Raw genomic sequence first — 13,264 nt, 5'->3', positions numbered from 1 at the left:
GGGGTCTTGGAGGGGGGAGCCTGCAGAGAGAGCCCTGGAGTCTCGATCAAGAGCTGAGGAGGAGGAGGAGGAGGAAGGGTGTTCTTCCTCTTGCCCAGCATCGCTACTGTGTCTTTTCTCCTGGCAGATCAAGGAGACAGCAGAAACCGCTACATTTTTAGCAGGGCGATTAGAGCCAGATCTCTTATGGTTGGATCGCTTTTCTAACGTAGCTCAGCTTTTTTCTTTCTTTAATCAGTTTGGTCGTTTATACTGATGTACTTTGTATACCAAACCATACAAAACTATATAGCAAACGGTATCTGGTCTAGGGAACTATGCCCCACAAATAACCCAGAGATGCATTTTCAATAAAAGCACACATTCTGCTCATGTAAAAACACCAGGCAGATTTAGAGTACATTGTCAGGAGCAGGGGGAGGCAAACTAAGGCCCGGGGGCCGGATGCGGCCCAATCGCCTTCTAAATCCGGCCCGGGGACGGTCCAGGAATCGGTGTGCTTTTCCATGATTAGAATACAGTGGTACCTCGGGTTAAGTACTTAATTCGTTCCAGAGGTCCGTTTTTAATCTGAAACTGTTCTTAACCTGAAGCACCATTTTAGCTAATGGGGCCTCCAGCCACCGCTGTACGATTTCTGTTCTCATCCTGAAGCAAAGTTCTTAACCTGAGGTACTATTTCTGGGTTAGCGGAGTCTGTAACCTGAAGCGTATGTAGCCTGAAGCGTATGTAATCCGAGGTACCACTGTATGTCCTTTTATTTAAAATGCATCTCTGGGTTATTTGTGGGGCATAGGAATTCGTTCATTTTTTTTTTTCCTAAATATAGCCCGGCCCACCACATGTTCTGAGGGACGGTGGACCAGCTCATGGCTGAAAAAGGTTGCTGACCCCTGGTCTATAGCTCTCCTTCTGGAGCCAGAGAGGATAGTCACTTTCAAGGGCACCATTTAAGATGTAGAGGTTTAGCCTGAATGCTGTTTGAGCCAAGCAGATGCCTCAGGGCCAGGTGGGACTTCTGAGATGGGGAAGCATATGGGGCTCTATTTCCAGGTTGGGCTTCTTCAAGTGCTTGTCAGAGGTTTCTTTTGCTTGCAGGGCAGATTCTTTGGGGAATCAGCTACTTGGGGTTGTAAAGACCCCAAGTAGTATACAAAGACCTTGTATACTACTGGTATACAAGGAATATTCAGAAAAGTCACTCTCTGCATCACTTCCACTATTATTAGTAAAGTACTAGGGTGATCCTGTTGGGATTACAAGATTCCCGATGACTTCACTCACAAGGGTCATAGGAACGTGCAAGCCCACTCACCACAACAAGGTGTTGATCCAGCGAGTGAGAAGTACATTTTTGCTAATTTAACCGGGGACAAATACCATCAAAACACCAGAAAATTTAAAACCAATAATAATAATAATAATAATAATAATAATTTATTATTTATATCCCGCCCATCTGGCTGGGTTTCCCCATCCACTCTGGGCGGCTTCCAACAGAATATTAAAATACAATAATCTATTAAACATTAAAAGCTTCCCTAAACAGGGCTGCCTTCAGATGTCTTCTAAAAGTCTGGTAGTTGTTTCTCTCTTTGACATCTGGTGGGGGAGCATTCCACAGGGCAGGAGCCACTACCGAGAAGGCCCTATGCCTGGTTTCCTGTAACTTGGCTTCTCGCAGGGAGGGAACCACCAGAAGGACACCGGACCTCAGTGTCTGGGCAGAACGATGTGGGTGGAGACGCTCCTTCAGGTATACTGGGCCGAGGCCATTTAGGGCTTTAAAAGTCAGCACCAACACTTTGAATTGTGCTTGGAAACATGCTGGGAGCCAGTGTAGGTCTTTCAAAACCGGTGTTCTGTGGTCTTGGCGGCCTAACTTCCAAATCTAACTTCCAAAGCCTTTCCCAGTCCGTCATTAATTTATTATGTCCCACATCCTTCGCCCATTTTATCATAACGCATTTGACCTGGTCCTCTTTAGTGTCCCATTCCAAAAGCAGATGGTTCATTTGTGACAGCAGTTTTGTACTACTTTCTACTATTTCTTTCTGAAATCTTGACATTTGATAACTAAATCCTTTCTTTTCATGATTTTTAAAAGTTTCATTTAGTTGTAAATATTGTAACCAGTCTATTACATTTTCTCTTACTTCTTCAAAGTCCTTTAATTTTAATTGGTTGTCAGTTTCAGTTAACAGCTCTTTATGACTATGAAAATTTTTATGAACTTTTGCCTTATGGTACCATAGATACCATAGAACCACTGGAAATGTTTATAAATGGGGTTTCTGTTGGGAAGGGGCTGCCCCATTTGTGCTTTTCCAGGGGCAGGAGAATCCAGTGAGAGCCAGTGCGGCGCAGTGGTTAAGAGCGGTAGACCTGTAATCTGGTGAACCAGGTTCGTGTCTCCGCTCCTCCACATGCAGCTGCTGGGTGACCTTGGGCCAGTCACACTTCTCTGAAGTCTCTCAGCCCCACTCACCTCACAGAGTGTTTGTTGTGGGGGAGGAAGGCAAGGAGAATGTTAGCCGCTTTGAGACTCCTTTATGTAGTGATAAAGCGGGATATCAAATCCAAACGCTTCATCTTCTTCTTTTCTTCTTCCCTGCAGGGCCTTTGAGGCTCCCTTTGCTTCTTCCTCTCTCCCAGGTTGTTTTGGCTCCTTGACTCTTCAGGAAGGATGAAAGAGATGGATCCTGCAAAGCTAGTGAGGATGGAAGGGGGAAGATGGACGGTTGACCTGGTCAGGTTGTCTCCTGCATCCCTCCTCACAACCTCTGAGCATTCCTCTCTAGGGCTCTCAGAGAGATCTGGTGAGTTCCAGGGGAGGGGAGATGGGGACGTGGAGGGATGGAGGGATGGAGCCAGAGAGGTATTGGGGCTTGCTCAGCCTGGGGGTGGGGGGAGGCAGACAGGCAGGCGGAGATTGAGAAGGTGAGCACCTTTCTGGGCTCCACCACCTGCCTGCCTGCGCCTTTGTCATCTGCAGGGAATTTGAGCTAGGAATACATCACAGCTCCCCGGCCACCACGATGTATTGGCAGCTCAAAATGTCTAATACCAGTGCCGTGGCCTGAATGCCCTACCAATGTCAAAAAACTTACTGCTCCATCACACAGCAGTAGAAGCAACGAACTCTGCATGAAGAAGTCAAGGAGGAGAATCGTGGGATCCTGGACGCTCTTGGTAAAGCTCCCCGTTGGATCATAAGATCAGTTTTGAAATTCCATACATACATTCCCCCCCCCCCCAGGAGATCCTACAATATAGCTCCCTTTCTGTTCTTCAGACATAGAATATTCTGCCAGCTTTAACTTTTCAATGATAGTTACAATTCTGTCACATGACTCTGGCAATCTTTCTTTTCTTCATGTCTTAAACCAAAAAAGTTTCTTATAAAATTGTGATGACATCTTCTAAATTTATAAACTTTCTCTAAATTGTGAAGAATTTCTCTGGCAGTAAGACATCTGCCTCAATACATTGTATCATTTCAAATCTGTATAACACTGTTCTCATTCTCCTATTCCACTGTGTAAAACTTCCTCTATGCATCCTAAAAATTTCTTTCTACTTTTCAATCTGCCTTTAAAAATTGTTTCTGAGAGGATAATTAACAGTACACTGGCAAAGAGGTCAAAATGTTAATGTCAGTTTCTGAGGTAAAACGTGTCACTTTACAACTCTGCACCTGTCTTTCTGGATTATTCGTGGTTTTCTGGATTTTGTGGGCCCCAAACCCATTTTCTGTGGTATTTATATGTGTGGAGGTTGTCCCGGGTTGTTTGACCCTTGAAAAACAAAGTTTTTTTTCTTCTAGAAAAGGCTCCACAAGATTCTCTGTTTAGAATTTAAACAGAACACATTACATTACTTGATATACTAAAACACGTTTACATGTGCTTATATCTAATAGATCTATATATCTATTCTTTACTGATTTAGATTATTTCTACATTTATTCCATTTTTTATTCAAGACAAGCTACACTCAAAAAACCAAAATAATTCAACATCAAGTAATTCTGCTACATGAGGTATGAAGAGGGAATTACAAGTGCTTCTATCTATATGAGACGTTACAGACTTTTTCTGAGGCACATAGCAGCATAAAACAGGCAGCAGGTGCTCTCACAGAAAACCTCTCTCTCGCTCGACAGTTGAGAACAGACCTAACTGAAAAAACGGCCTTCTGGAGTGACAGTCACCCTTTCCATAGCACCTTGGAGGCAACATTCACACACAGAGTTGTTAGGGAAGTTGAGGTAATTTCTGTCAGGTTTGGGTTTCTGTTTTAGCCTCTGCCCGTTTTTTTTTTTTTTAATTTCTTTTTATTGAATTTCACTTAAATAACCAAAAGGAAAAACAAAACAACAGTTACAGAAAAAAGAAGAAAAAAGAAAAAATATCCATACATAACACAAAAATAACGTCAATTTCCATTACAGTTCCTTGTCTTATTCCTTGAATGGGGAGTTGACCAAGATGGCGCCGAGGCAAGTCACGCTCTCCGGCGCTCACTTTTATTTTTAAAAACCTTATCTTAATTGCCCTCCGGATGCCAATTTTTAACAAACGGAAAACATTTTAAAGACTCTGAACATTTTTATAACTCCTGTCGGCTCTGCGAGCTTCAGCTTGTCCCAGCCTGCCCCCTCCCTCCTTATCAGCTGCCCGGTCAAGGTTGCCAGAGAGGAGAGAACGCTGCTGCCTGAACTGAGAGCAGAGAGACAGAAGAGGTCTAAAGACAGAACTGTGAACTGCTTACCCGACCAACGGTGCCTGGAGAAGGAGGGTAAGGAGAGATACGACTGTGAGCTTTGCTTTGAGATTGGCCCATAGACACCCAGCTCTGCTGAACACAGAGAAAGATAAAGCTTGGAGATTCGGGGGTTAACTGAACTGACTGACCCCCGCCCAGCTGGGGGGCTGTGTGAACTAGCTGGGGACAACATTCCTGCTTAGTTGAAGAGGAAGTGCTGTAGCTGGAAAGACTCTTCATTTTAATAAATTCTTTCGAGGAGACCAGCTTTTATATTCTCAGAGACTCCTGGTGAAGGCACCCTGAGTTTTTTACAGGAAGTTTTTAATCTACACAATAACTCCACAACAGTGTATCGGATAGGACCCTCTGGAGGTTTGGAAAACTGGCTTCAGCAAGATATCGTTCTGTGCCCTGCCTTATGTGGTAGGCCTTTGAAAGACTACCTAGAAGGAATCAGCGAACCAGCCCACAGAAAGTTTCCCTTCTGGGGCTTTTGGATATCCTTCGTTCAGTATAGGGCGGTGGAAGATGGCCTCTAAAGACTAAGCTAGGCCTCTAAAGACTAAGCTAGGACCCGAAATACAAGGTTATCATAGCTGTACATGCGCTATAGCCAAACTCCACTATTATCCTTTTCCAGCTGCACATAAATTGCCTAAATAAGGCAATTTTAATTTTAATGTAGTTTTTAGCCGTTTTATTACTGCTGTCTCTTTGGCAGCATTGTTTTATTATTATATTCTGACTAGGTTGCAGCATTTGTGAAACAGCGCTGGTCGCATGATTGAGGTGAAAACTACAGGCTTAGGACAATTGCCAAGATCTAAAAGCAGAGAACTCAAAATAGAGAAATATATTGAGGCTGTTGATGAGCACATCAGGAAGCTGTTGCAGAGAGCAGGTGGGAATATAGATTGATACCCCCACTTGCCCCCCAATCTAAGGCAGTCGCACCTGGGGTAAACTGCCCTCTCTCTATATCAAGACCACTTTTACCATGGTTTTTACTAGAAGAAAATACAAGGAGTTGGGTATACTGCCTGACTCGGCAATCAGCCCCTCGGGCCCTGGTAAAAGACAAAGCAAAATCACAAATTACTTTCCTAAGATGGAGGAGGGTAAGAGTCCACAAAAAGAGTTAATTCTTGATGAAGTAATACCCCCCTCTCTTACTGTTCTTGATTGGACGTCTAATTTTAAAGAGATATACCAAGATACTGGAAATATTAACTCCCCATGCAGCCTAGCGCAAGAACTAGCTTTAGCCGAGGAACTTCAGGAGGGAAATACCTCTATTACTAAGGAACAGCTGCCCACGGAAGAAATTACATCAACCCATCAAAACCAGATACCTACTCCAAAATACTCTCAAACAGAATTGAGTGACGGTCGCCCTTTGGATTATTCCCTAGCAATAAGTTCTGATTTAGCCAACATAAAAAATTATCTAACAATAACAAACGGGCTACTGCTGACGTTAGTAGAAAATTTCACATCTCAATTAAAAGAGTTAAAATTAAATGATATGCCACAAGAACATAAAACAGTTGAGCTAGCGTCGACGAACAAACCAGTAATAAATAAGAGTCTGCAAAGACATAACTCAAGGGTAAAAGTGAAGAAAAGTAAAAATATTAAAACAACAAGGAAAGCCAAGTATACCCGCAGTAATCGAAACATACATTGGCAGAAATTGTTTAAACTTCTTCCCCCAGCCCCAAATAAACCGACCACACGGGGCAGCAAAAAGAAGGGTAAAAAGAGAGAAACAAAGGTAGTTACACAGCAACCGGCTAGGGAGGACTCGCCAAGGCTGACTCCAGTAGCAAGTGAGAAGGCAGAAGTAACAACTCAGTCCTTGGATAACCAACTTTTTAATAAACCTGATGCTGCGGAAGTAGAGGCCTCTTCCTATGAAGGCAATAAAACACTTAGCAAATCGAACAGCGGGGAAGAGGAAGCGTTTAGTAGAGATGATACCCCCCTTCAGACCTGGCAAGCCTCCAGTCAGGAAAGAGATTGGAATTTGATCCTAAATCCCCAAAAACTGGTATTCACGAACTTCCCGAAGCCTAAGGGCTTCCTTACAGGGAAACAGCGAATAATGAACTTTGTATCTAGTCTAAATGACATACTGCCAGGAATGGTTAATGCTAATGATATCACCTCGGTGGAATATTTACATTATGATGGTCACTCAGTGAGAGCACTGACCACTTTTAGGGATCAGAACCTGGCCAAGTATATTTTTAGGTCAAGACCTGCCTTTTTAAAAGCACGGACAACAATACTTAGGCTCTTTGAAAATAAGGCTCCTTTGAGCCCCCTTTTGAAAACTAAGCAGGCAAATCTTAGAAAGGGGAAACAACTCTCAAAATTCTGGCCTGACAAACAGAACCCGCAATGCCTTGCAAGCAAAGGTGAGGATTTCTTTACTATGGAAGAAAATATCCTAATTGACTAATTCTGGATGTTCCCACCATTAATACAAACTGACATCTTGGGAAGACTAGATAAGCTAAGAGATAAGCTGGCCGAGAGAGCTTCAGGCAACGAGGTTATCAAGGGGGACCAAAAAAAGACCACAACACGTAACCTTCAGATCAAAGCGGAGATTAACTTTCCACCAAGAGAGAATGTGCCACCCTTCAAGGAGAGTACTCCATCACCCCCCCGAAGGAGAAATATCCCCAAGGTGACCCCACAAGACGTATGGGACAAAATGAGATACCTAGACGAAACAGAACTGGGCCAAAATCAGGCCAAAACAGACTATCCACAGAAGGAATTTATGCATAATAAAGATCTGGTGTTCACAAACGTGAGCACTTTGCATCCACCTATTGAAATCATAGAGCGGCTGGATAGCCCGCCATTCAAAGACGATAGGCGTCCGATACATAAAGCGACAAACCCTAAAAGTACGTTAGCTAATAATTGACAAAGATTCGATTGTGATAAAGCCAATCTTAAATTTTTATCATGGAACATTGCTGGTTGGCTCAACAAGGCGACTGACCAATCATTTGTCAATTTTATTCAAGATCATGATATAGTCTTCTTGCAAGAGACATGGCTAACAGGGGATCTAGATGTAAATGGTTTTGCCTCATTTTCGCTCGCAGGTTCACCAAGCAACAAAGGGGGACGAGTTAAGGGTGGGCTAGGCATTCTAATATCCACAAGGCTGAGAGCATCTTTCGTCGAGCTGGAGCCTCTGAGCAGTGTGGCCATGGCATTATTAATGAAATGCAGATATTGCACACTTCTATTGATTAATATATATGCCCCTCCCCAAAGAGGCAAGCAGCTTATCAAAAATCTCTGGCATAGGATAGAATCTTATGTCGATGAGCTAATGAATCAAACTCCTGCTGCGGCAGTGCTGCTGGCTGGGGATTTAAATGCCAGAATTGGCCAATCAGACGAAGCGTTATATGCTCATTTTCACGACGTACCTCCCATTTCTGAAGAAGCCCATTCTATTCCCCCAAGGCTCTCAAAAGACAAGGGCTGCAATTACGCAGGCCTATGCCTTCTATGTTTTTCCAACAATCTGGATTTGACTGTATTAAATGGTCGTGTCGACAGAGAACCCAGTGGGGAATTTACATTTATATCCAACATGGGAGCCTCCACTATCGATTACGTCCTGGTGTCATCTAACCTTTTGAGCAGAGCACGGGAATGTAAAGTGGTGGAGAGGGTTGACAGCGACCATCTACCGCTCTGTTTAATACTGGATGTAAGAAAAGATTTATTTTGCTCTGATAAACTTGTAGCCCCATGCTTCGAAAACATGGAGCTAAGATACTCACGTATTAAATGGTCCAGCAAATTGAGTGATGAAATATCGGAAAGACTTCACTCAGATATTTTTCTTGCTAGAAAGGAGAACCTCATTAATTCCCCAACTCCTGAGGCTAGATTAGACATGTTCCGGGAACTGATTTCGTCGCTACAACCTTATCTGACCAACAAAAAAACGCCACGGCAATCTCTACACTTTAATAAATCCAAACCTTGGTTTGACCAAGAATGCATGGCTATGAAACGCCTCCTGCTGGATAAGTACAGGAACTATAGAACAGCGAACTTACCTTCGCTTCCATTAGACTGGTTTGAGTCAAAACGCAGTTATAAAGCTTTGATTAGCAAGAAAAAGCTCCAGGCACAAAGGGAGGAATGGCAGTGCCTAGTGGAGGCCTCCCAAAGGAAAGATTCTGCCACGTTTTGGAAAATAATTGCAAAAAGCTGGAGAGACTCCCCGATTGAAATCGAATACTCTATACCCGCTGGAGCATGGGAGGCCTATTTCCTCTCATTATATTCATCAAATCAACTGGCCCCAGCTCTGCTTCCTGCTTCAAGTGAATTTGGTAAGGAATGGCCCCCTGTAACTACAGAAGAAATTACTGGCCTTATTCAAGCTCTTAAATCAGGGAAAGCCCCGGGTGCTGACAATATCCCACCAGAAATTCTTAAGGCAAATGTCGAATGGTGGGCCCCTGTGCTAGCCGCCTTGTTCACTAGTATAAATCAAGCGGCTATTATCCCCGAGGACTGGGGTTTAGCCATCATCATTCCAATATTCAAGAAAGGAAACAGAACTGAGCCAGCTAACTATAGACCAATCAGTCTATTAAGTATTATTAGCAAACTGTATGCTGCTCATTTATGTGATAAATTAGTGGAGTGGATGCAAAGAGAGCATATTCTATCAGAAGCTCAAGCTGGTTTTAGAGCAAAGCGTTCAACTATAGACCAGGCCCTTACCCTTCAACACCTGGCAGACAAATACTCTAGAAAAGGGGGGTCTTTATATGCAGCATTCGTGGATTTTAAATCGGCGTTTGATCTAATACCAAGGGATAGACTCTGGGAAAAGCTTGGCGCTACAAACATAGATAAACGCTTATTACGCCTTATCCGTGGTCTATACGAAAACACCAGGGTGAGGGTAAGATGCGATCGGTCAGGCCATCTAACTAAAGAAATTCAAACGCACTATGGGGTTAAACAAGGATGTGTCCTCGCGCCAACGCTATTTAATTTCTATATCAACTCTCTAGCAGTAAATATGGCGAAAGAAAATGCCCACCCTCCCAAACTGGCAGGTATTCCCATCCCGGTGCTTCTGTATGCGGACGACGCAGTCCTACTCTCCTTTTCCTGCGTTGGCCTGAGGAAGCTTTTGAGATCACTTGCTGACTATTGTCAAGCGGAACAACTATCAATAAATTACAGCAAATCTAAAATTATGGTGTTTTCAAAAAAAAGAAGGAAACACAAATGGAGAATTAATGGTCAACCTATTGACCAGGTAGCAACTTTCAAATACCTGGGAATAACTTTTCAGGAAAGGGTCTCGTGGCACCAACAGATGAAAAACGCCATTGCCAACGCAGGAAGGGCTAATAAAGCCCTTACAAGATTTTTTCACGGGAAAGGGGGTAAATACGTTCCGGCGGCCTCCCAGGTTTTTGCTGCAAAAATACTCCCACAACTCACTTATGGATCCCAGGTTTGCAGTTTTAAAAATTTTGCGCCTATGGAGGCATTTCAAACAAAATTCTATCGGTGTTTATTGGGGATCCCCCCCTGTGTATCTAATATAGCTGTCCGCTTAGAAGTTGGACAACCACCCGTTAATGCGCGGCTGTGGATTCTAAAGATACACTACTGGTTAAAACTTATTTTTTCCCCGGCCGGTTTGGCTCCTTTAACACTCTTAGACACCTTTCATTCCACCTGGAAAGCTTCCCTGTTTGAAAAGATAAGAAGCTTGGGATTCTCCCCGCAGATCTTGATAGCGGCAGGATATGAGAGAGCCAGAAGTCAAGTGCTCCAACGCATTAGGGACATAGAGCTGCAATGTCATATGGGCAAAATGGATAAACATGCCATAATTAGAGACTTTGGGAGAGGGTTCTCACCCGCAAATTATTTGGCTGATTTACAAATACCTAAGTACAGACACTCCTTTACCCTGGCCAGATTTAACGTTCTGCCCTCTGCCCTGCTGCTAGGCAGATATGAGGGCAAACCATATGAGTCACGTGTTTGCCCGTGTGGCTCATCGGAAGTGGAAACAAGTCTGCATGTATTGCTGCACTGTAGTTACTACGAGGATCTACGTTTGACCTTTATTGCCCCAGTTCTACAAAAGCTTAAAAATGAACCAGAACTCCAACGTATGAGAGCCTTGGTAGAAGATAAGGTTCCTGAAATTACGATCAATGTGGCCAAATTTTGTGTAGCCGCTATTAGGCGCAGGAAACAAGAGCTTTCCAATGTCAATATGCAGGCGAAGGCAAATACTTAATTTTATTTATGCTGTCTAATTTTAAATTGCAGTTATGTATCGAAATTGTCCTTTGTTTTTTCCGGTGTTATGCTTCGCTGACTAGCTGTACGAGTTAATCTGGTCTGTGACCGTTTAATAAAATTTGATTTGATTCCTTGAATCTTTATATCTTCAAATATTTAGATTTTTCCTCTACACACCTATTGACCTTCTTCCCTCCCGATTTCGGGCTTCTTAATACAAATTCTTTCTTTTTCCTGCAGCTAAGAGTTATTAATGGTTTGCGCATCATAAGATTTATATCAAACCTGCAGTAGTTTTTAAGTTTTTGTAATTTCCTTCAATATATACCATAAATTTATTCCAATCACTAATAAACTTTGTATTTTTTTGGTTTCTAATTTTTTGCGTCATTTTTGCTAGTTCAACATATTCAAATAATTTTGTTTGCCAATCTCTGACCGTTGGGGTATTTGAGCTTTTCCAATTCTGTGCAATTAATATTCTAGCCGCTACTGTCGAATATTGGAATAGTATTTTATCCTCTTTTTTAATTTCATCCCCAATTATTCCTAGTAGGAAGGCCTCTGGTCTTTTAGGGAAGGTATATTTAAGTATTTTTTTTAACTCATTCTAAATCAGGTCCCAAAATTTCTTCATTTCCTCACAGGTCCACCACATATGGTAGAAATTACCTTCTTTGATTTTACACTTCCAGCAGGCCTTATTTCCTGTTTTGTACGTTTTTCCGAATTTTGCTGGTGTGATGTACCACCTATACATCATCTTTTCTAAATTTTCTCTAAGTATGACGCATGCCGTAAATTTCATCCCGCAACTCCATAATTTCGACCACTTTTCATATTCTATATTGTATCCCAAGTCCATTGCCCATTTTGTCATAACCGCCTTTATTTCTTCATCTTTAGTATCCCATTCCAATAATATATCACACATTTTGGATAATAACTTGGTTTTGCCTTCTATTATTTCTATCTGAAATTTGGATTTTTTCTCACTTATCCCTACTTTTTTGTCTTCCATCAATATTGCATTTATTTGATGATACTGCAGCCAGCCTGTTAATTTATCTTTCAACTCTTCATATGTTCTCAATTTCCAGCCACTTTCTGATCTTATCAGTAGGTCTTCGTGGGTCAATCTTTCTCCTTCCATATTTGCTTTTTTGGTTGTTAGAATGTCAATTGGTGATAACCACCAGGGTGTCTTCCATTCTAAAAGTTTTTTGTTTTTCTCCCAAACTTCATATAGTGGCCCTCTAATAATATGACTTGAAAACCCTTTATGTACCTTTTCTTTATTTAGCCACAAGTAGGCATGCCAACCGAACCTATTGTTGAAACCCTCTAGGTCTAACAGATCAGTATTTTCCAAATTGATCCAATCTTTGATCCAGCAAAGGCAGGAGGCCTTGAAGTATAATTTCAGATTTGGCACCGAGAATCCCCCTCTTTCTTTTCGATCTGTAAGTAATTTAAATCTAATTCTCGGTCTTTTCCCTTGCCATATAAATTTCGAAAGAGTTTTCTGCCAATCCTTAAACATTGTGGAACCTCTAATCACAGGGATGTTTTGGAACAAGAATAACATTCTTGGGGGGTATGTTCATTTTTATTGCCGCCATCCTTCCCGACCACGAAAGTTTCACCCTGTTCCACGTATCTAGATCTTTTTTAATTTCCTTCCATGTTGTCAAATAATTATCTTGAATTAAATTTATATTTTTTGTAGTTATCCATATTCCCAGATATTTTATTTTTTTGGCCACCTTGATTCCATTCTGTATCTCTAATTTTTCTCTTTCATCTTTTCCCAGATTTTTAGTCAGCATTTTTGTCTTTGATTTATTCAATTTAAAACCGGATAGTTTGCCATATTCTTCTAGTATTTCCAGGGCCTTACTGACACTTTTTTGCGGCTCTTCTAGGGATAGCATCAAATCGTCTGAATAAAAGCGGGGATAGAGAGCAACCTTGTCTTGTTCCTTTTTCAATTTTAAATGAATTTGTTAAATTGTTGTTTATAATCAATTTGGCAGATTGATTCGAATAAATTGCTTTTATTCCTTCCATAAATTCACCCTCTAGCCCTGCTTTCTCCATGCTTTTTAGTAGGAACGACCATGAAACATTGTCGAATGCCTTCTCCACATCGATGAAAATTAG

At 41.9% G+C, this 13,264-nt stretch overlaps 1 protein-coding gene and 1 long non-coding RNA gene across 2 annotated transcripts in view; both read left to right on the top strand.

Annotated features, from left to right (window-relative positions):
• The window catches only part of LOC308470280, a 267,788-nt gene that overhangs the window by 193,023 nt on the left and 61,501 nt on the right, over positions 1-13,264 (top strand). The gene's annotated exons all lie outside the window — the stretch shown is intronic.
• The window catches only part of LOC308469732 (uncharacterized protein), a 28,151-nt gene that overhangs the window by 213 nt on the left and 14,674 nt on the right, over positions 1-13,264 (top strand). The window contains exon 2 of the mRNA XM_080992613.1: positions 2,657-2,820. Within this exon, the coding sequence (XP_080848739.1) occupies positions 2,688-2,820 (133 nt within the window). The 5' untranslated portion in view covers positions 2,657-2,687. The remainder of the gene's footprint in view (positions 1-2,656; positions 2,821-13,264) is intronic.

Source organism: Podarcis pityusensis, assembly GCF_964106645.2.
Source record: "Podarcis pityusensis genome assembly, chromosome: 2".
Lineage (NCBI taxonomy): Eukaryota > Metazoa > Chordata > Lepidosauria > Squamata > Lacertidae > Podarcis > Podarcis pityusensis.
The sequence above is the reverse complement of the archived record's forward strand: the minus strand, read 5'-3'. Positions and strand labels throughout refer to the sequence as shown.